General features: G+C 41.7%; 1 protein-coding gene across 1 annotated transcript in view; it reads right to left on the minus strand.

Moving 5' to 3' along the window:
* The window catches only part of LOC308279041 (fibronectin type III domain containing protein 3C1-like), a gene marked incomplete at both ends in the record, with an annotated part of 40,768 nt that extends 37,200 nt beyond the window's left edge, over nucleotides 1–3,568 (minus strand). The window contains 3 exons of the mRNA XM_080719007.1: nucleotides 892–967; nucleotides 1,309–1,431; nucleotides 3,491–3,568. Coding sequence (XP_080575133.1) covers nucleotides 892–967; nucleotides 1,309–1,431; nucleotides 3,491–3,568 — 277 coding nt within the window. The remainder of the gene's footprint in view (nucleotides 1–891; nucleotides 968–1,308; nucleotides 1,432–3,490) is intronic.
* Nucleotides 3,569–22,671: the final 19,103 nt, after the last annotated feature.

Consider the following 22,671-nt stretch of genomic DNA (forward strand, 5'->3'; position numbering starts at 1 on the left):
TTCATCACAACTAATGAAAAATAACTCGGGTACATAATGGGGATTGGATAAAATGTGTACTATGAAAAATGCTGGAACTATTACCCCTGTTCTTTCTCACTTCTGGTTATATATTGCTTAACTAAAGTCTTACCCTCTACCGTAAAATGTAATTCTTGTAGGGACGTAACCTAGATCAATTTTCATTTTATTAAATTTCAATAATAGCCGGGTGTGGTGGCGCACGCTTGTAATCCCCGCGCTTGGGAGGCTGAGACAGGAGGATCGCACAGGTTTGAAGCCAGCCTCAGCTACTTAGTGAGGCTCTCAGCAACTTAGTGAGACCCTGTTTCCAAATAAAATATAAAAAAAGGTCTGGGAGTATAGCCCGGAGGTAGAAAGCCTCTGGGTTCCACCCCCGTACCATAAAAAAATTCAATAATATTTTTCATTTTATTAATATTTCTATAATACTAAAGTGAAATTGTTTTAGGAAACAATTATTATTATTAATTATTATTATTTTATATTTTGCATTACAATAGAGATGGAACCCAGGGGCATTCTACCTCCCAGCTACACCCCCAGCCCTATTTTTTATTCTTTATTTTGAAACAGAGTTTCACTGAGTTTCAGAGGGCCTCACTAGCTGAGGCTGGCCATGAACTGTGATCCTCCTGTCTCAGCCTCCCAAATGCTGGGATTACAAGCGTGCGCCACCACGTCCAGCTAAAAGTCTCTTACTTTTTGAAGTTTTCTAGTAAGGTTAGCAAGATGAAACTGAACACCTTAGACAGCATTCAGTGTAGCTCAAACAGCAAAGGATATTAGGGGGCAAAATATTTTCACACCAATATTTCCATTCACTCTATTTGATATAACATAACACATCTAATTACACTTTCAACTGACCTTGAATATTCTGAATGGTTCCGTCATCAGACTTGATGGTGAGAGTCTCCCCAGGGTTAACTTGCACCAAGATAATCTAGAAATGAACTATTCTTTATGACATGCTTTTCCATTAGTAGTTCTATGAAAAATTAGTATCCTTTTGAAAAATATTTGGACGCACTAATTATGGAGGTCTCAAAGTACTCAAAGAGAAGAGAACAACTAGATCAATGGGCACTTAGGATAAATTCAATACCCTTTTGTTAGAACAGGTCCTCCCCTGCCCAAGTAAAACATAATAAAGTCATAGGCAAGAAGTGCATGGACGTGAAAAGACCTCCTTCTTCCCTCCCCCTGCCCCAAATAAAAACTCCACGAAATGAAACCCAGAGCACACAATTTCTTATCAGAAAGAATGTAAAATCTGGACATTACCTGTTGTATCCAGTACTGAGGACAAGGAGACCATCTGGGAGATCTCTTGGGATAAGTAATCATTTGTGAATAATTAGTAGAATACTGTGCTGCAAAAGTCGTGCCCAGATGACTGCTCTCCATCTAGGAAAGAAAGACGATTTCCATTTCAGTAAGATTTTTATCTTAGCCATTTTTACCTCATTTTTGTCTGACAAGTATATCCCCCCTCTCTTTTGTTTAATTCCACAGAAGAAAAATGAGTGCTTTTTTGCATATTACATATTAAGATAAAACTTTTCTTGAATAGATTAAGGAGTGAATGCTATAAATAAATTACACTCCTCCTCTTCCTCCGTCTTCCCCCTTTTCCTCTTCCTCCTCCTTCTTCCTCCCCTCTTCTTCCTCTCTATCCTCCTCCTCCCTTTTCTCCTTTTTCTCTTCCTTCCTTCTCCTTCTTCTCCTTCTCCTTCTCCTTCTTCTTCTCTCCTCTCTCTCTCTCTCTCTCTCTCTCTCTCTCTCTCGCTCTCCCTCTCCCTCTCCCTCTCCCTCTCCCTCTCCCTCTCCCTCTCCCTCCCCCTCTCCCTCTCCCTCTCCTTCCTTTTTTATTTCTGTGCTGGGAATTGAACTAAGGGACATACTGGACTTGGACCTGCTATCCTCCTGTCTCAGTACTGGGATTACAGGTGTGTGCTACCACACCCAGCTTACACTCTCTCTTTCTAGAAACCAATCTTATACATACAAGTCATTGCTGTTCAAACACAATACTTGTAAATATTAGAAAGTTTAGTTATAACCGTGAATAAATACAAGGAATTTTCATCTACATTAGTTATATTTTTGGTTTGTGGTACTAAAGATTGAACCCTGAGAGGTTTATGAAAGTCTCACTACTTGCTGAGGCTGTCCTTGAACCTGTGATCCTCCTGTCTCAGCTTCTCAAGTACTGGGATTACAGGCATGCACCACATCTGGCTTAGAGTCATATTACTTAAACCTACGTCAGAGGAAACTGTAGGTAGTATGGAGTTTAAGACACAGCACTGGGACATTGTTTTTTTTTTTTGGGGTGTGTGTGTGTGTGTGTGTGTGTGTGTGTGTGTGTGTGTGTTTGTTGCTGGGGATTGGACCCAAAGGTTTTCTACCTGTGAACTATACCCCAACTCTATTTTGTGTTTTATTTTGAAACAAGTTTTTATGAATTTGCTGAAAGCTCGCCTCAAACCTTCAATCTTCATGTCTCAACCCCTAAATTACTAGGATTACAAACACGCAGCATGGCACCCGATTGCTGTGTGTGTGTGTGTGTGTGTGTGTGTGTGTGTGTGTGTGTGTTGCTGGATATTGAACCTAGGGGGTGTTCTACCATTGAGTTACACCCAAGGACTTAAACATTACTGTAACTTGCCATGTGCTGGCTTCAAACCTGTGATGCTCCTGCCTCAGCCTTGCAAGCATTAGGATTCGAAGTGTGTGCCCCCATGCCTAGCAGCACTAGGGCTTTTGAGTCAATCAAGGAAGACTAAAAACCACTAAATCAACTCAAAAGGAAATTATATGTGGCCCTAGCTGCCGTTAAATGTCTTAAGTGATTTTAAAAGGCCTACAAGGAAGATAAAAGTCAAAAGACTAAAAATATACAAAATAAGTATTAAATTACAAAAAAAGTGGTACCAATTTTCATTTTCGTCAGTTTTGTTTTTGTGTGTATGTGCTAAGGCCAAAATATTTAATAAGCACAATTTAGAGGAGGAGAGGTTCAGCAGGCTCACACTGTTGGGGCTTCAGTCTGATAAACTGGCTCCGAGGCAGAAAGTGGCCAGGGCCATGCGGTAGAGAAAAGCCCTGCCTGTCAAGGTCACCGACCAGAAGCAGAGAGGAGAGGAGGGGGCCAGAGGCAATATATAGACCCCAAGGCCATGCCCCCAGTGACCTACCTCCTCCAGCCAGGTCCCCTTCTGAACTTGGATGCACTGGTAGCCTTGGGGCAACATTCTAAACCCAAAGCCTAACAGCTACCATGAAATGTCTGAAGTCCTTTTAAAAATCTGCAAGGACGATAGACCTATGCTGGTCAAAAGACTAAACATTTCCCATCCTAGAATGTAGCACTCTCTTTTTAAAGAAAAAGAGTAATTTTAGATGTAAGAACACTTTAAACAGGATAACAGAACAAAAACAAAAGCAAAACTCCCCTTACCGGATGCATGGGCTCCCCGTTTATAACTGGAGCCACTGGAGGTATTTCAGTAAGAGTAGGTGGCAGCTGATGTTCCATCATCTTGAAAGATCGGCTTTTAAAATAAATGAAGTTTCTAAGAAGATGAAAACTTAGGTAAGTTAACGAGGTCGGACTCTTACTTTCCTTGTAGCCACTTAAAAATAAAATAAAAGAGGTCAGACTCATGGTTTAAAAGGACAAAACCTGAGGAAATGCTTCTGAGTAGATCCACCTATGTTTTCTCTTCTTACTTACTTAGATTTTTTATTAGTTACTTCTTTCTTACTTACCTAGATTATTAATTACTTATTAGATGTTTACTTAGATTAAACTGGTTTAGAGCAATATTTCAAAATAATCACTGATCTTTACAAATTACAAGGGTTTCAACTTGATTCTTTGCTGCTCATGAGTATGAAGACAGATAAAGACAGTTTCATATTCACAGCATCAGTAGTGGTTTAATTAAAGGAACTTATGTGATCCACTCAAATCGAGCTCCAACAATTGATTTCCAAACTATGATGCTAATTATCAAACACGATTTCATACTGTCTAGATATCTGTAAGAATTAACTAAGTCTTTTTCCCCCTTGTAGTATTAGGGATTGAACTCAGAGGTGTTACACCTTTGAGCTACACCTCTAGCCTTTTTTATTTTGAAACAGGGTCTCACTAAGTTGCTGAGAGCCTTGTCAAGTTGCGCAGGCTGGCCTTGGAACCTGGGATCCTCCTGTGTCAGGCTCTTCAGTACTGGGATTGCAGGCATATGCCACCACACCTGACAAATGGACCTCTTAAAATGATAGAAATAGCCAAGCATGGTGGCACACACCTGTAATCTCAGTACTTGGGAGACTGAGACAGGAGAATCACAGGTTCCAAGCCAGCTTTGGCAACTTAGCGAGGTCCTGCACAACTTAGTGAGACCCTGTTTCCAAATAAAGATGGGCTGAGGGTTTAGCTCAGAGGTAAAGGGCTTCTGGGTTCAATCCTCAGTATCACAAAAAAAGAAGGGAAATGATAGGAATATAGAAATTCACCCTATCTTTCCTAGATACTACAACTAAACATTGTAAAAATAATCTCAAATCTTTGAATCCAACCCTTTGCACTTAAACTATTTCCCAGAATGAAATATTTAATCAAATGACAAAATATGGTATAGCTGTCAAGTTCTTGAGCCCATAAACCTTTGGGCAAAGATCAGCAAGTCAAACCTGATAGTTTTGAAGGAGGAGAAAGTGGCTGTCTCAAGAGCGAACCTCTTTGTAGCTAGGAAGTCCTTCCAATGAAGTGGACTGCTGTGCTTCCACAGCTCCTTGGTAATGCTGATGTCAAAGAACATTCGCTGTGTCATAATTTTACTCACTATTACATCACTGCCTTACCAAGTTTTTTTAAATGTAGCCTTAGGATATGTTTTATTTGTGAATAGAGGTTTTCATAAAAGAAAGGCTTCTTTTTTTTTTTAAGATGACTGTTTGGAGTCATGTGTGGTGGCCCATTCCTGTAATTCCAGTATTTGGGAGGCTGAAACACGAGGACCTCAGGTTTGAGGCCAGCCTTAGCAACACAGTGCTCTTCTAGCGAGACCTTGTTTCACAACCAAAAAAAGTTAAAAGATCTGGGGTAGAATGCCCCTGGGTTCAATCTCTAGTATAAAACGCATGCGCGCACACACACACACACACACACACACACACACACACATCCCTATTTTGGTGTCAAAGAAATATGGCATGTCATTGATCCCACCCTCTCCTGTGTTCCCTCTTAATGTAATGTGTTCTGTGATGTTGGGACAAAGCCAGAGGCTGCTCACCTTGAGCTTGGAGTTCCTCGCTTTCAGAACTGGGAGAAATTCCTGTTTTTAATAAATAAAAATGAAGATGGAGTATAGCAGGAGAATATGCATGTTTTCGTATGTTTTAGGGATCTATGAAATAGTTATCAACCTGTTTTAAAAACTCAACAGTGTCAAACATCTTATATTGATTTACCCCCCCCCCCCTTTCTCCAGTACTAGGAATGGAACTCAGAGACATCTACCTCTGAGCTACACCCTCAGCCTTATTTTATTCTCTGTTTTGAAACAGGGTCTCGCTAAGTTGCTGAGCAGCTTGCTAAATTTCTTTTTTTTAATTTTTTTTGGTGGTACTGGAGGTGGAACCCAGAGGGTTTCTACCTCCGGGCTATACTCCCAGACCTTTTTTATATATTTTATTTGGAAATAGGGTCTCACTAAGTTGCTGAGAGCCTCACTAAGTAGCTGAGGCTGGCTTCCAACCCGTGTGATCCTCATGTCTCAGCCTTCCAAGGACTGGTTCACAGGTTCATGGCCAGCCTCATCAACTTAGCAAGACCTTCTGAAACTTAGTGAAACGATTTCCATATAAAAATAAATAGGGCTGAAGGTGTAGCTCAGAGGTAGAATGAGCCTGGGTTCAATCCCCAGCACTACCACCTCCACCCCCACAACAAACCCAAACAAACAACAACAAAATTAGCTTTTTATTTTACTTTATTTTTGATGGTACTGGGGATGGAATCCTTCTACCTCCAGGTTCTGGACTACGCTCCCAGACCTATTTTATATTTTTATTTGGAAACAGGGTCTCTTAAGCCAGAGAGGCTGGCTTCGAACCTGTGCGATCCTCCTGTCTCCGCCTCCCAAGTGTGGTGATTACAAGCGTGCGCCACCACACTGCAACAACAAAATTAAAAATACCTATGGTGACATTTACAAATAGAGCCTGGGTTGGGTGTGTTGGTATACCTCTGTAATTCTGGTACTTGGGAGGCTGAGACAGGAGGAAGGCATGTTTGAGACCAGCCCTGGCAGTTTAGCAAGACTCTGTTTCAAAATAAAAAATCAAAAGATGGGCCAGGGAGCCCGGTGTGGTGGCACATGCCCGAAATCCCAGTATCTGGAAGGATGAGATAGGAGGATCACATTTTGGAGACCAGCCTTGGTAATTTAGCAAGACTCTCAGTGTACCAGTATTGGGAATGGCCTAGGAAGATTTGAGAAAGCTCTGATTATTAATATATTTCAAAAATAATTATGTCAAAATGGCGGCAGACCTGGAGAGAGAAAGGCTTGGCTTTGGTCGGGAAGCAAACAGCTATTAAAACTTAGATTGACTTAGCTAAAAGTAATTAGCAAGTCAATAGGACAGAGAGCAAGGGCTTCCTCTTTCTAAAGACAGATCTACTGATAGTCTAGGGACGTTGAGCACGTGGTTGATCTTCATTCTTCATGAAAGGAGACACCTTCCCACACCTTGCTGGGGGAGGTAACTTACTGGGAAGTTTACTACATCATAACCACGTAAACAAGATGGATTTCATGGGTATAAAAAGTCCAGTCCACGTGCTGTATCTTGGGGGTGGTGAATTGGCTCTGACCACCCTCTGGGGCTGTAACTATCTTCTGTATTTCTTTTTAATAAATTTCTTTAAATCTTCAGCAAGTGTTCAAGCTATGTGAACTCGCGTTTTTTTGTTGTTGTTGTTGTTTTTCCGTTTATTGGGTTTTGTTGTGGTTTGAGGGAAATTGTGTCCAGGACCCTAACAGGGGTCCTCGGGGACAGTTTCCCCAAAACCATATTCCCACACCGCAACATATTTATCTGTAACACTCAGCAACCTAAACAAAAAATAAAAAGGATAGGGGAATAGCGTGGAGGTAGAATGCTGATTCTCAGTACAAGAAAAAAAAGAAAAAAAAATGGAGACTGGCCAACAAACCATCTCTCTTTATCTCCTTTCCCATCCCAGGTATGTGAATACACATGCTGTGTTAAATTAATAGGGCTTACCATTTTACCTCTTTATTTTTGTACCCTAGAATTAACTTAATCATTCATTCAGTCTTAGGCAACAACATCCATATGCCAACAGATTCACCATGGACAGCCTAAGATAAATAACTACCCTTCAGTACAAATTGAGAAGCAGCTTTTACTTGTTCTGAAACTAAAACTAATTTGCATTGGCATCCCTAAAATGTAAACACTAGCCCAGCGCGTTGGCTTACCCTTGTAATCCTTGTGCTTGGGAGAAGGAGACGGGAGGATCCTGCGGGTTTAAGCCAGCCTTGCTGCCTGAATACACCCTGTTTCCAAATAAAAATATAAAATAGGTCTGGGAGTGTAGCCCGGAGGTAGAAGGGCTTCCAGGAACCCACAGTACCACCAAAAAAATAAAAAAAATGTAAACACTAAAAATTCGTATCCCTTGTTAGTCAACATTATGAAGGATTAAGTTTCCCACTTACCTTGTTTTTTTTTAATTTTACAGATCAAATGATCTTTATCGTGTAAGTAATTAAATTTCCTTTCTGTCGGTAGAAAACTTTTTAGTTTTTTTCTCTGCTCATATTTTGGTCATTACTTGTGTCATTTTAAAATTAACCTCTAAATTCATGTTTGGATCTTCAATTTCTTAGATACTATGACTAGTATAAAAGCCACCAACATTTAAGAGTAATCATGGCATCACACTATCTTTTTTTCATGAAAACACACTCATCCTTTTAGGTATACACAATAAAAATATTGACTAATCAAAATCAGAAGCTATAGAACTTAACTTTCATCGTTACGTCGGCGTTGTTACAGGCAAAGGTGGAATAGAGGCAGTATACCGTAACTGCCTTGACTAGAACCTAATTTAACATCTGCTTTAACTACAACTTTCATCCATTGTCGATAAGTAAGATAAATAACGACATAAGGAAGGGCAGTTTGACAAAGGCTCGGTTGCCAAGGATTTTTTTTTTCAGTGTCCAGAATTTCTAAGGCTGCTTCATTAAATACCTCTTTCCAAACATAATCTATTTTCCATCTCATTAGGTAGGTCAATTAACGACTCAATAAGGTGAAGTACCTTTTTCAATACGGCTTTGATAATTTTGCTTTTCAGGCCCTTACAATCTCCTGAAAAAAATTCTACAGAAGATTCCATTTTGTTGGTCCATGCTCCTCACAAATTTACCACTGTTCTCTTGCTAATTTGCATTGTCGCTGGACTACAAATATAATGTTTTAACATAAAACGGCTTGAAAGAGAAAACCCACCACATGAGAAAAAGTGCAAAACGCTGAGTGGCATTTCTACAAGTGACACACAAATCCCCTCCTCTCTGCATAGACATACAAATCATTAACTGGCCGAAACTGGCTGAGACCGGAGGATCACGGTTCGCGGACAGCCTCAGCTCCTACTTAGCGAGGCCCTCTGCAACTCGGTGAGACCCTGTTTCAAAATAAAGAATAAAAAACAGGGCTGGGGATGTAGCTCAGAGGTAGAATGCTTCTGGCTTCCATCCTCAATACAGCAAAAATGATACATAGATAAATACATACAAAATACTTATGATAAAATATATACATAAAATTTGTGATAGAGACAAGCTATAAAATTATATAGACTATACACTGTAAAATAAATGACAATATATAGAAAGAGTTAATGAATTTGTCTTTTTTTGTGGTACTGGGGATAGAACCCAGGAGCCTTCTACCTCTGGGCTATACTACCAGACCTATTTTATACTTTATCTGGAAACAGGGTCTCACTAAGTTTCTGAGAGCCTCACTAAGTAGCTGAGGCTGGCTTCGAACCCGTGCGATCCTCCTGTCTCAGCCTCCCAAGCGCGGGGATTACAAGTGTGCGCCACCACGCCCGGCATCATATCTCTATTAAGAAAAAAGTAAGAATTGAGTTTGGTTTAATAAATGAAAATCAACTTTTAAAATGTAGTATGAAGCCGGGCAAGGTGGCACACGCTTGTAATCCCAGCACTTGGGAGACTGAGACGGGAGGATTACAGTTTACAGCTAGCCTCAGCTACTTAGTGAGGCCCTCTGCAACTTAGTGACACCGAACGCCACCCTCCTGTCTCTGCCTCCCCAGTATGCCTCCTAGCATAGACTTTGACATACTGAAGGTAGGGAATACGAAGAAGAATTCTTGTTTCAACTTTCTCTGATGTGATAGAAGACAATTAGTGTAGCTCTCAACTTTAAGATTTCCCTTCAGAAGATTAAAGGACTCTTAATAACTGCCTTTTTTATTTCTTTCAGTACTCGGAATTGAACCTAGAAGCATTCTACCTCCGAGCTAAACCCCCAGCCCTATTTTTTATTCTTTTTTTAAGTCTTTTTTTTTTCTTTTGGTGGTACAGGGGGTGGAACCCAGAGGCTTTCTACCTCTGGGCTATATCCCAAACCTATTTTATATTTTATTTGGAAACAGGGTCTCAGTAAATTGCTGAGAGCCTAAGTAGCTGAGGCTGGCTTCGAACCTGTGCGATCCTCCTGTCTCAGCCTCCCAAGAGTGAGGCTTAAAAGTGTGCGTCACCATGCCCATATATTTTATTCTTTATTTTGAATCAGGGTCTCACTAAGTTGCAGAGGACCTCACTAAGTACTGAGGCTGGCCAGGAACCTGCGATCCTTCTGTCTCAGCCTCCTAAGTACTGGGGGATCGCAAGCGTGCGCCACCACGCCCAGCTCTAATAACTGACTTTCTACAAAATATAGACTTTTTCTATATTGTTGCTATTCTTTATTTTTTAATTTTTTTTGCAGTACTCGGGATGGAACCCAGGGGCTCTACCTCTGAGTGACACCCCCAGCCCTGATATTATATTCTTTCTTTCTTTCTTTCTTTCTTTCTTTCTTTCTTCCTTCCTTCCTTCCTTCCTTCCTTCCTTTCTTTCTTTCTTTATTTTGGTGATGCTGGGGTTCCTGGAAACCCTTCTACCTCCGGGCTACACTCCCAGACCTATTTTATATTATTTTTATTTGGAAACAGGGTCTCAAGCCAGAGAGGCTGGCTTTGAACCTGCACGATCCTCCAGTCTCCACCTCCCAAGCGGAAGGATTACAAGCGTGCGCCACCACGCCTGGTTATATTCTTTATTTTTTGAAACAGGGTCTCACTGAGTTGCAGGGGGCCTCCCTAAGTAGCTGAGGCTGGCCAGGAACCAACCTTAATCCTCTCTCTGGTGCCCTCCGCCTCCTGAATGCTGGGATTATAAACTTGCGCCAGGACACCAGACCTATTGTTGCTCTCCTTTAAATAAGAACAACTGAGGGTATGAAGTCATTATTACACAAATACTCACCACAGCCCCCGTTGGAATTTTTAGCAGTCCTCCAAGAATGTGGAAGATCGAAGACATAGCGTCAAGCCAGACACAGGCCAGATATAGACATATCCATAGAGACGCTATACATAGACACATATTTATCATTTCTTATGATACAAAATTTTTCAAAACTACTTAGTTTTATAATGTTTGAATGGCTAAATGTTGGCCAATTAAGCTTTAGGAATGTTGAAGGAAAAAAAAACTGTCCTTAGGGAAGTCACATAAAAATTATTTTTATTATGTCATCCTCTCAAATTAAAGCCACGGCATGGGTAGGTTGCTAAAAATATGTTCCAAGAAAAATACATAATTAGTTTGAAGTTTTAAAAAAATAATAATTATTGAGATATTTCTCTAATAAATGGATAGAGAGTAAAATGTAACGATTTCATACAATTACAAGTATTTTGAAGTTGCTGCGTGAAATTACAAAGTGTGATTTTTGTAAAAGTAGAGATTTAATATTCTACTTATTAATTTACACGAATGAAAACACAAATTTAAAAATCTGTTACAGGTTCTGGTTAATACTTCCTGCAGGGAATACATTTTGAAATATGTTGCTTGGCTTGGTGGCGCAAGCTTGTAATCCTAGCATTGCTGAGGCAGAGACCAGAGGATGGTGGTTTGCAGACAGCCTCAGCTACTTAGTGAGGTCCTTTGCAACCCAGTGAGACCCTGTTTCAAAATAAAGAATAAAAAGTAGGGCTGAGGGTATAGATCAGAGGTAAAATGCCCCTGGATTCCATCCCAAAACCCGCAAAAAAAAATATGTTGACTCCAATTTTTTGAAATGTTATATATAATTGAAATATTTGGAGGACTTTCATAAATCAGATAATATGAAAGCAAGAGACACAAATGACTCTTGAGCAGATCTCTATGGCCCTTCAATGAAATATGCAGATAAACAGAGCATCATTTGAAATATGAACATGATTATAAATCCAAACAAAGCAAGCATGCTTTTGTCCTTTTTGTTTTTTGCGGTACTGGGGATGGAACCCAGGGGCATTCTACTTCCGAGCAACAACCCCAGCCTTATTTTTATTCTTTATTTTGAATCAGGGTCTCTTTGAGTTGCAAAGGGCCTCACTAAGTAGCTAAGGCTGTCATAAACCGTGATCCTCTGGTCTCAGCCTCCCAAATGCTGGGATTTACAAGTGTGCGCCATCACGCCCAGCAGGAAGTATTCTTTTTAGGATAGATTTCAAAAGTTAGGCCTTGCCGGGTGTGGTGGCATACACTTACAGTCCCTGGCTTGGGAGGCTGAGACAGGAGGAACGCAAAGGTTCAAAGCCAGCCTCAGCTACTTAGTGAGGCTCTCAGCAACTTAGTGAGACCCTGTTTCTAAATAAAATGTAAAATAGGTCTGGGAGTATAGCCCGGAGGTAGAAAAGCTGCTGGGTTCCACCCCTAGTACCACAAAAAAAAAAGTTAGGACTTGAGTCCTGGGGGTGGTGGCAAATTCTTGTCATCCTAGTACTTGGGAGGCTGAGACAGGAGGATTGTAGGTTTGTGGCCAGCCTCAGCAATTTATTGAGGCCCTCTGCAACTTAGTGAGACCCACTACTTTGGAAAACAGTGTGGAGAATTCTTAGAAGAATGATAATGAGCCTACCATATTACTCAGCTATACCACTCCTGGGTACCTACCCAAAAGAATGAAAACCAGAGTACCAGAGTAATGCATATATATGTGTTCATAGCTGCACAATTCAAAATTACCATACTATGGAACCATCCAAGATGTCCATCAACAAATGAATGGATTACAACACTATGGGATGTGTACACAATGGACCTCTACTCAACCATAAGAAGAACAAAATTAAGTCATTTTCAGGTAAATAGTTGGAACTGGAGAATATTATGCTAGGTGAGATTAGTCAGTCACTAAAAGTGGAAAGTCAGAAGTTTTCCCTCATATGCGGAAGCCAGGGAGAAAGTAGGACACTAAGAGGGACTCCAGACAAAGGCGGAGAAACCTTAGTGGAGCGAGGGAGGGAATCTAATGGAAGGAGATGGGAAGGGGACAAAGACTTGAACATCTCAATGGACAAGATGTACATACGCAGTCTTATCAGAGCCAGTCCCTGTGTTGAGTATGGAAAGTGGGGAGGGAAAGGGAGTAGGGCGGGAACTGGGAGAGGGCTCAAAGAGTGCTGTGTGCATGCAAGCCTCTATCACCCTGAACTGCATCATGATGTATGATTACAATGCACTAATAAAAGTAAAAATAAAAATGAAAATGAAAAATAGGTCTGGGAGTGTAGTTCAGAGGTAGAACATCCTTGGGTTCAATCCCCAGTAACCCCTCCCTTTAAAGTCTGGACTTCAGTATAGAAAGATAACAAACGAGAAGGAATGAGCATCACTGGAATCTAATAAAATTCTGAAGACATGGAAATAAATACAAGATATAGCATTGGATAAAAATGATTAAACTAGACAAAATATCCTACTGATGATGATGACTATGTTTATGCATATTATGTACCTAAAAATAGTTCGGACATAAATATACTTGGACTTGACCAATGACTGTCTCTGCTTAGGTGGGATTGCATAAAACTTATGTTTTCAAAAATTGTTTTTTCCCATTTTCCAAATTCTTCATTTTAAAACTAAAGCACAAAGTTATATCATCAAAAAGCAGAAATGAGAGACTTAACCCAAGACAAATTTGCATCTGTACAATAAACACTGAGATATCGGAATCAGTTTCCTCTCCCTACCTCGTCATCCTGGGGCCACTGGAGGGCTGAAGAAATAGTGTTAAAGGCCAATATAAAGAAGGACTGATTCAGGATCCAAGTGGTATTCACAGTTGAGATTTATCTAGACTTGTGATAGAAAATATGTATGTAAATATATAGATTTGAGAAGCTTGAGAAAATTCCAATTACTAGAAACTGACATTTAATTACTGTTGGTTTATTAGTAGAAACTGAGGATGTATGAGATGCCTATCTAGTTTCCGAGGCAGATGTCGTGAAAGGCAGTTGTATTCTTCATGAAGTGTCTTTTGTGGTCACCATAGGATACAGAATACCTGGTCATCAGGCTGACCTAATATGGCATTTCTAACCCCGTAATTTCTATATTAAGAAATACTTGCTATATTTTATTAAAAAATTAAAGTCCCCAAGGAAAGACAAGTTTATTTGATACATTCCTTATGCAATAGTCTGTGGGAAAATAAGATGTTATCATTAAAAGGTTGATTTTTAGCCCGGCATGGTGGTGCAAGTCTGTAATTTCAGTACTTGGGAGGTTGAGACAGGAGGATCACAGACTCAAGACCAGCCTCAACAATTTAGTGAGACTATCAGCAACCTAGCAAGACCCTGTTTAAAAATAAAGTAGGGCTGAGAGTGTAGCTCAGAAATAGAATGCCCCTAGGTTGACTTTGTGTGTGTGTGTGTGTGTGTGTGTGTGTGTGTGTGTGTGTGTGTGTGTGACTGGGGATTGAACCCAGGGGCATTTTACATCTGAGCTATACCTCCAGCCTTTTAATTTTTTTGTGTGTGTGTTTCCAAATCTTAGAGAGCAGCCTCAGCAACTTAGACTTTCAGCAAACTAGTGAGAACGTGTTTAAAAAAATAGGGATGGGAGTGTAGCTCAGTTAGAATGCCATGGGTTCAATCCCCAGTACCAGAATAAAATAATAAAGTTACGCTGCACATCAAAGAGTGAGAGTAAAACAATCAATTAAATTTGAAAGTATATACTTAGGTTAGGTAATTTCAAAAATCTAAATTTGAGTCTGGGTGAACTATTTTTGATTGTTGAAGCAAGTAAGCAGAAAAACGTCTTACTTTTAGAAAACATTTAAAATGAGTTTATTTGGTAAGTTTAAGCTTACCATTTTCCTCTTATCCTATTTAATTTGCTAAGCACTGTAATAATAGAATGAGAGTTTTGAAAAGATATGTTCTTTCATTTATAGAAGAACATATTGGAGATAGTGTCAGATTCTAATTGTAAATCACAGGAAAACTAAACACAAATACAAAACCTCTGTTAAGGTTTTAGGGATCTTGAATGCTTGCAAATTTAAGTAGTAGATCAGTATAAATTCACTTTTCTTCAGATATTTCCAGAATAAATTGCATTATGAACTGCAATTTAAATTTATGGCACAGTTGACATATAGTAGAAAGGAAATTGAGATTTAGGTTTTCATTTTTTTTTGGTCAATCTAATTTTGCTGAAATAAAGCACAAGGAACTCTTGTCTAGAGCTTCAAACTGAATTTGGGGGTCCTAGGATGTCAGGTTTGTCCTGGTGAGCCCAGAGCAGTTTAAATTAAGAGCTGAAACTGATTTTAGGGTAAGCGCTTCAAGGGTTTAATAAAGGAAGTAATAGCTGCAAAAGGTACTTAGTTCTTCTGCTAAAACCTGGCGCTCACCAGTAATGAGCGGCAGAGAGCCACCTCGGTCTAGAAAGATTTGACCACAGACTTGTTCTGAGATAGACACAAAAACAGGTGGAAAAAAATGACCAGAAAAGCCCACAGTTTTTTAATCTGCCACTTAGGTTTCTACTTAGCATAGAATTAAAAATTTTTCGAATAAAATCATCTATTTCCATCTTGAAACGCAGAATAAAATAAAGCTTGAACGTTTTGTTCGTGGTGGGTGTTATTTAAAAGTATTCTCAGGATACAAATGATCTCTAATTTGCTTCCCTACATGAACATTTGATTTCATTATCTGCGATGAAAACCAATGCATATTATCACCCGTGGAGAAAAACATAAGCAGAAGTTCCCAATAATTAATTTTTCATTCTCTGCCAAACGAAATTTAAGGTAACAAAGGTATGTAAAAAACCGGGGTGGTCTTTTACAAAATGAGAGCATGAAAGCTCCTTGGTATTTCTGTTGCCTGCTCTCTATGACACAAATATTACTTTAAGAATCGTATTTCATTTATATTCATTATGTTTTCACCCTTCTGAGAGAGCAGAATGTCATAGGAGTGGCGGCCTTGCGCGGGAATGGGGCGGGGCGGGGGAAGTTTGGTTCAACCTTCTAATGGAGGTAGAAGATTGATCTCTCCCTTTAAAGCCGTCTAAGTTACAGATCGGTGTTTAAGATTCTTGATTCCTTTGAATATTTGTCAGAATCCTGGCAAAAATCATCACTAACTTCCTAAAGGAACACAGCATCAGCAAAACTCCCTAAAAACGATTAATTTGTCTTATTGTCAAACTGGTTGCTTGGGGAAAACTTGCAACTATACAACAGGAATCAGAACCAGACAACTTGCTTTAAAGAACTTCACAAGCTATCCATTGAAGTAGTTCTTAATAATAATAATAATAATAATAATAATAATAATAAAAACAATAATAACAATAATGATAATAACAGGTAGAAAATGTAAGGGAATTACCAGTTAATTTCTTTTTACTTTAGAGAAGTAAAATTCACACACACGACAACAGGCATCTTTCAAGGCATGAGGAAAAGATGAAGGAAAACCCCCCAATGATTTCCAAACAATCTCTTCACCCTAAACCACAAACACTGATCCCTTAGGTGGTTAAAGAAAAGATGCCCAGCCCTGGGCGATACTCTCGTGAACATTTTGTAAGGAATCTGCGTTTCTTCTTTCAATAAAACAAGCACCTGGTTCACTTGTTAGTCCGCGTCTACGTTAAAGGGAAAAAAAAATTTTTTAAAGAAAAGCAAAAGGGCAAGATTAAAACCAGCACTGGGCAGAAATAGACGAGACTTCCCTCAAGTGGCCCTTCCACCCTTGAAGCTCCAAATCCCGTAAGAAACTGTGCACAGAAAACTAGGGTTGCTGCAAAGTCAAAACCGCAGAAAGGAGACACAAAGATGACGCTCCCAAAGCCAGGCACTCTTCAGGTATTTTCTTATCCGATCGGGAAGGTGCGTTTCCCATAGGAAAAGAGACCTAGCCAAAGTGACCCATTCGGATTGAGAAAGAGAAAAGACAGGGCTGGAAAAGCAGTCACCCCATACAAAGACAAGCCCCTGAAGCTCAGCGAAGAAAGAGAGAGAGCAGGCGGGACCTACGTGGCCGGCCGGCGGACGCGCGCGCGGGATTCCGGACGGAGAAAGTGGAGGATCTTCCAGGCGGCACCCAAAGGCTGGCAAGGGAGCTCGCGGGTGAGACGGTCCCAGTCTAAATGAGGGTCCGGGAGGAAAAGGAATCTTTGATCTCCTCTAGCCCTTCCCCCCACCCTGATTCCAAACTCCCGAACTCTTCCCTCCAAAAATATCCCCTCACCTCTTCGAGCCGACCCCAGCAGCGGTGTAACCCTATCCATCAGCATCCCAGCAACAGGCGCAGCGAGCCTGGCCGGCGGCCCCTCCCCAGCCGCCCCCTCCCCCTCGCCCTCGCCGCGTGCTATTCGGCGCGTTCCATCCGGTCACCGCACCGTCCGGGCCCCCTCCCCGCGCAGAAGTCCCTGCAGCCTCTGCTCACGCCCCCTTGGCGGGGCCGTCGGGCCGTGTGTCTGAGCGAGCCAACAGCCGTTGGGGGCAGAAGAAAGGCACAAAGTTAGGAGCTACAGCAGCAGCTGTTCCGAGAGCCCAAGGACGGGGAGGGGAGGAGCAAGAAAGAAAAAGTGACAGGAAAAGAAAAACAAGAGTGGCTGGGGGCCGGCGCCGCCCTCCTCCGCCTCGGCGGGGTCACAGGCCGGCGGCCCTGGGCGGGTACTGACAGACTACCCGGGCCACCGGGTCAGGGGAAGGGGAGGCAGGCGCGGCGGTCGGCTGTGGCTCCTTGGCGGTCTCCCTCCCTGGGTGCTGACAAAGCTCTCATTCTTTCTCTCGTCGAGTGGTCTCTGTGCTTTAAGCATTTGCGTATCCCCGAAATCCCCGGACGGCACTAAAACGATGTGCACATACCGAGTTGCCCCGGCGGCAGGGGGGTGGTTGTGGACTGAGCTTCCCCAAACCTCAACGTTTTGGGGATAGCAATGAGCAGAGGACAACGTGCAGTCGCACCCCTCTGTCTCTCGACTCTGGCCAGGGCACAGTGAGCCACCTCGAGTGCCAGGCTAGACGGCAGGAACCTTTGAAAGCCGGGCATGGTGGCGCCCTTTGTAATCCCAACATTTGGGAGGCTGAGACAGGAGGATCCGAGTTTGGGGACAGCGCCAGCTACTTAAGGAGGCCCTCTGCAATTTAGTGAGACCCTGTTGCAAAATAATGAACGCTTTTAATCCCTGCGCTTGGACCAGCCTCAGCAACTTAGTGAGACCCTGTTTCCAAATAAAATATAAAATGGTTCTGGGACTGTAGCCCAGAGGTAGAAAGCCTCTGGGTTCTACCCCCAGTACCACCAATAAATAAATAAATACATAAAAATAAAGAATGAAGCCTGGTGTAGTGACGCATGCTCATAATCCCAGCGTTTAGGAAGCTGAGACAGGAGGATCGCAGCAGAGGTTCGAAGCCAGCCTCAGCTACTTAGTGAGGCTCTCAGCAACTGAGTGAAACCCTGTTTCCAAATAAAGTATAAAATAAGTCTGGGAGTATAGCCCAGAGGTAAAAAAAAAACCCTCTGGGTCCCACCCGCAGTAACACACACACACACACACACACACACACACACACACACACAGATTAAAAAAAAGAAGAAAAAGTAGGGCTGGAGGTGTACCTAGGAGGTAAAATGCCCCTGAGTTTCATCCCCACATCCCCCAGTACCGCCAAAAAAATAAAAAATAAAAAATAAAAAAGAGAAAAGAAAAAAAAAGGAAAGGACATTGCTGTCTGCCTTGGAAGGTAATAGAGGAGGTCAATTTTTTCCTCTTGCTCTTCTGTAGCCCTTTGTAAGGTCTTGAGTGACTGCGCAGTGGTCCCCTTTCTCTTTGCCAAGGTCTGTAGAGGTTCAGTTCCGAAATTTAGATGGTTCTGAATCAAATGGGACTTGGCAGGTGGTCCTTAGTCCTTTCTACCTCTCTCCAGCTTAGCTGCTAGCTGCTGCAGCCTGGCTCATCGAAGGACATCAAAGGACCCTAACACTGTGTGCCTCTCCCCAATCCCAGAAGTGGAGAGCCACTGCTCCGAAGGGCTTTGACAGAAGAGACGTTACCTCTTTGTCTCACAGGCTATTCACTCATTTATGCAACCGTGGGACCGACCAACCTTTTCTTCCGTTCACTTGAGATTAGCGCCGTTCCCCCTTTGCAAACCTATCTCCTTGACCGTTTCATTGTGCAGATTCTGTTTCCTAAGAGTCTGTGGCAGCTGCAGCCCCTAAGTGAAAGGTCCAGAAGAGGAAATTGCTGAATCACAGAATTGGACACAAGTGTTCTCTAACAAAAGGATCGGAGAGGGGAAAGGGCTGGGACACTTAGAAAAATCCTATAAGGATATAAGGAGCGGTTGTGGCCGCACTTTCTCTTCCCTGCCAATCCTCCACCCCACCCCACCTCACCCCGTCCTCTCCCAGAAGTGGACTTGTGAGTCTCCCTGGCAGGCCCTGGCCAGAGTAAACAAACTGTCCAGAAGATTTGTAGAGATGCTAATGAAGAGTTGTAGAGATCCTTATGTTTCACCGGAGATGACTGCCAGGAGTCGAATTTGAGGAATGGTAATTCTCAAAGGGGAGTTCAGTCAATTTAATTCAACTCAGCCCGCCTTTTCTGAGAGTGTGAGGAATTCCCAGCTGCCTAAACTGAAGCTGTGTCTGGGGGATCAGAGGGCATCTGTGGGGAAAGCGAGGTCTGAAGAAATCAAGCAAGTAGGGCTTGAGTAATAGAATGGGTATTGCCTGTCCCCAACTGGATCAAGGTAAAAACCAGTGCCAGGAGAGACTGACTGCAGGCACAGCCGAGAACAAAGCAAGCTCACAGATATATATTATATATGGACCTCACAAATATATATATATATATTTATATATGGAAAGGGATGTGGAGCTGAAGCGAGGTAAAGAAATTTGCTGTTCAGAAGCAAAATGTTTCCTCCTCCCCCTCCTCCTCTCCTCCTCCTCCTCCTTTTTGTGGCACGGGAGATTGAACCCAGGGGCATTCTGCCTCTGACCTATACCCTCAGCTCTGTTTTTTTTTTTTTTTTAATTTCAAAACAGGCTCTCTCGCTAGGTTACTGAGAGTCTCACTACTTGCTGAAGCTGTCCTCAAACCTGAGATTCTCCTGTCTCAGCCTCCAAATTCCAGGATTGATTATAGGCGTGTGCCACCAGGCCCAGCTAAGAGGAGTCTCTCTGCTCTCTACTACTGACACATTCCAAGAATAAATGAGCTGCAATTTGCAGCACTGCAATTTGCCTAGGTGAAGTTCCTAGAACTGGATGGGGAGGGGGCTTCCACAATTGAAAGAAAGTATTCTGAGGGGGCAGGCACCATGTCTCAGTAATATTTTTTTTTTCGTGCTACTGGGTGTGGAACCCCGGGGTTTTCTACCACCGGTCTATATTCCCAGACCTATTTTTTATATTTTATTTGGAAACAGGGTCTCACTAAGTTGCTGAGAGCCTCACTAAGTAGCTGAGGCTGGCTTGGAACCCGTGCGATCCTCCTGTCTCAGCCTCCCAAGCGCGGGAATTACAAGGGTGCGCCACCAAGACCGGCTTCAGTAATATTTTTACTCCTTTCAAAATCTGCTGATCCAAATGGCCCATAAAATAGTAAGATGGAGGAAGGGAGTCTGGTTAGGAGCTTCCTGTGAATTGCTTTTATATGTGACCTCAGACAAGGTTTCTTTGTGGAGACATTTGAAAATAAGGAAGCGCAACGACAGATCATTTATTTGCTGGGCAAATGGCAACTCCTAGGCATTTCTCACTAAAGGAATGGAGACTAGTTCTGGGCAACCATGAAAATAGAGAGAATCTGGAAAAGTGGTATGTAGAGATCATATACTGAAAATACCCTTGGCGAAGCTTAGTGGCCAAGTTGAGCACCAGTAACTCAATAGCCAAGAACTCTTAGAGGCCGGCAGTACTCTATCCTAGCAAATAGTGACATCCTACAAATAGATGCACACACCTCCCTTTAATAGGACTTGGGCTGGGCTCTTGGAAATGTGAGCCTTATTCAAAACAATTTTATAAACAGCGACATTAGCCACAGGCATTGTGGTAAATTCTAAAGACTCCTTCAAAATTAAACTCTCAAATGACAACATGAAAACCCAATTATAATAATCTGGGGGGGGATGTGCATCAAGAAAGCAAATAAGCATTTTTGAACATTTCCAATGACTTGTTTATTTCAAACATTCTCATTGTAGCACTGTTACTGTTGTCACTATGAAGGCAACAAAACCAACTGTAAATACGTATTAGATGCAATCAGGAGGAGACTCCTTTTAATAGATTTAGGATAAAATATTAGTGACAATAAACGAAATGAATCCAGGAATCTCATTGCGCTTATTTAACAGAAGTGGCCTTAAAAGGACTTCATATTATCCAATTCATATTTCTTTAAACTTTTTGGAGGATACTGGGGATTGAACTTAGGGTCATTCTGCTTCTGAGATATACCCTAGACCCCCCCTTTTTTTGGTGGTACTGGGGTTCCTGGAAGCCCTTCTACCTCCGGGCTACACTCCCAGACCATTTTTACATTTTTATTTGGAAACAGGGTCTCCTAAGCCAGCGCGCGCGGCTGGCTCCGAACCTGCGCAATCCTCCTGTCTCTGCCTCCCAAGCGCGGGGATTACAAGCGTGCGCCACCACGCCCAGCTACCCTAGCCCCCTTTTTAAACTTTTAAAATAAAAGTCTCTCTCAATCTTGAGGCTGGCCTCCAAACCTGTGATCCTCCTGTCTTTGCCTCCCAAGTACCGGAATTACAGGTTTGCACTACCCTGCCCAGCTCAATTCATATTTAAAAGTATTTATAACCCTGTTATAAGCAATTTATAATAGGAAAACTACATATTGAAATTATTTTTATTTTGAGATCGTTTTGAATTTCTGACTGTATTCTCTTTTTTTCTAATTTTTGTTTTTACTACAGGGGATAGAACCCAGGGGCTTTCTACCTTCGAGCTACAATCCCAGCCTTATTTTTTATTCTTTATTTTTGAAACAGGGCTCACTGAATTGCAAAGGGCCTCACTGAGTAGCTGAGGCTGTTTGTGAACCGTAATCCTCCTGTCTCAGCCTCCCGAATGCTGGGATGACAAGCGTGCGCCAACACACCTGGCTTTTTTTTCAGTTTTATTGAGGTGCAGAAGACAAGAAAGACGTATATATTTAAGCTGTATAATGTGGTATTTCGATATCTCCACAACCAGGCTAATTAACATATCCATGACCTCACACAGTTACCTTTTTATTAACTATAGTCAACACATGATAGATTAGATTCCCAGAAATTAACGATTCATCTTCTAACTGAAATTCTGTAGCCATAACCATCATCTCCCTATTCTCCGGCCCTTGATCTTGATTAACCACCATTCTACTCTCTGCTTCTATGAGTTCAACTTTTTAAAATCCCACATATAAATGCAATCATATGGTATTTGTCTTTCTGAGTCTGGATTATTTCACTTGGCCAAACTTCCTCCGGGTTCATTCATGTTGTCACAAATGGCAACATTTCCTTCTTTTAAAAGGCTGAATAGCATTCCATTCTCCCCCCTCACATTTTTTAATCCCTGCATGTTGAGAATTTGGTTGTTTTCATATCTCAGCTATGGCGAATAATGCTGCCATAATATCTCTGTAAGGTGGTGGTTTCATTTCCTTTGAACATACCCCTAGATGTGATTGTTGGATCATATGGAAGTTCTATTTTAACATTTTTTGATACTAGGGATGGAACCCTTAGCAAATAAGAAGGAGCTAAAATTAATCACCTAAGCTTCTACTCTAGGCGACTAACAAAGAAGAGCGAGTTAAATCCAAAGTAATCAAGACCCCGTTTCACTAAAAATAAAAGAAAATGGCTGGGGGTGTAGCTTGGAGGTAGAATGACGGTGGGTCCATCACCAATACCAACAAAAGAAAACAAATTAGAAAAATCACTAGG

The sequence above is a fragment of the Muscardinus avellanarius genome (assembly GCF_963383645.1).
Source record: "Muscardinus avellanarius genome assembly, chromosome: X".
NCBI classification, from domain to species: domain Eukaryota; kingdom Metazoa; phylum Chordata; class Mammalia; order Rodentia; family Gliridae; genus Muscardinus; species Muscardinus avellanarius.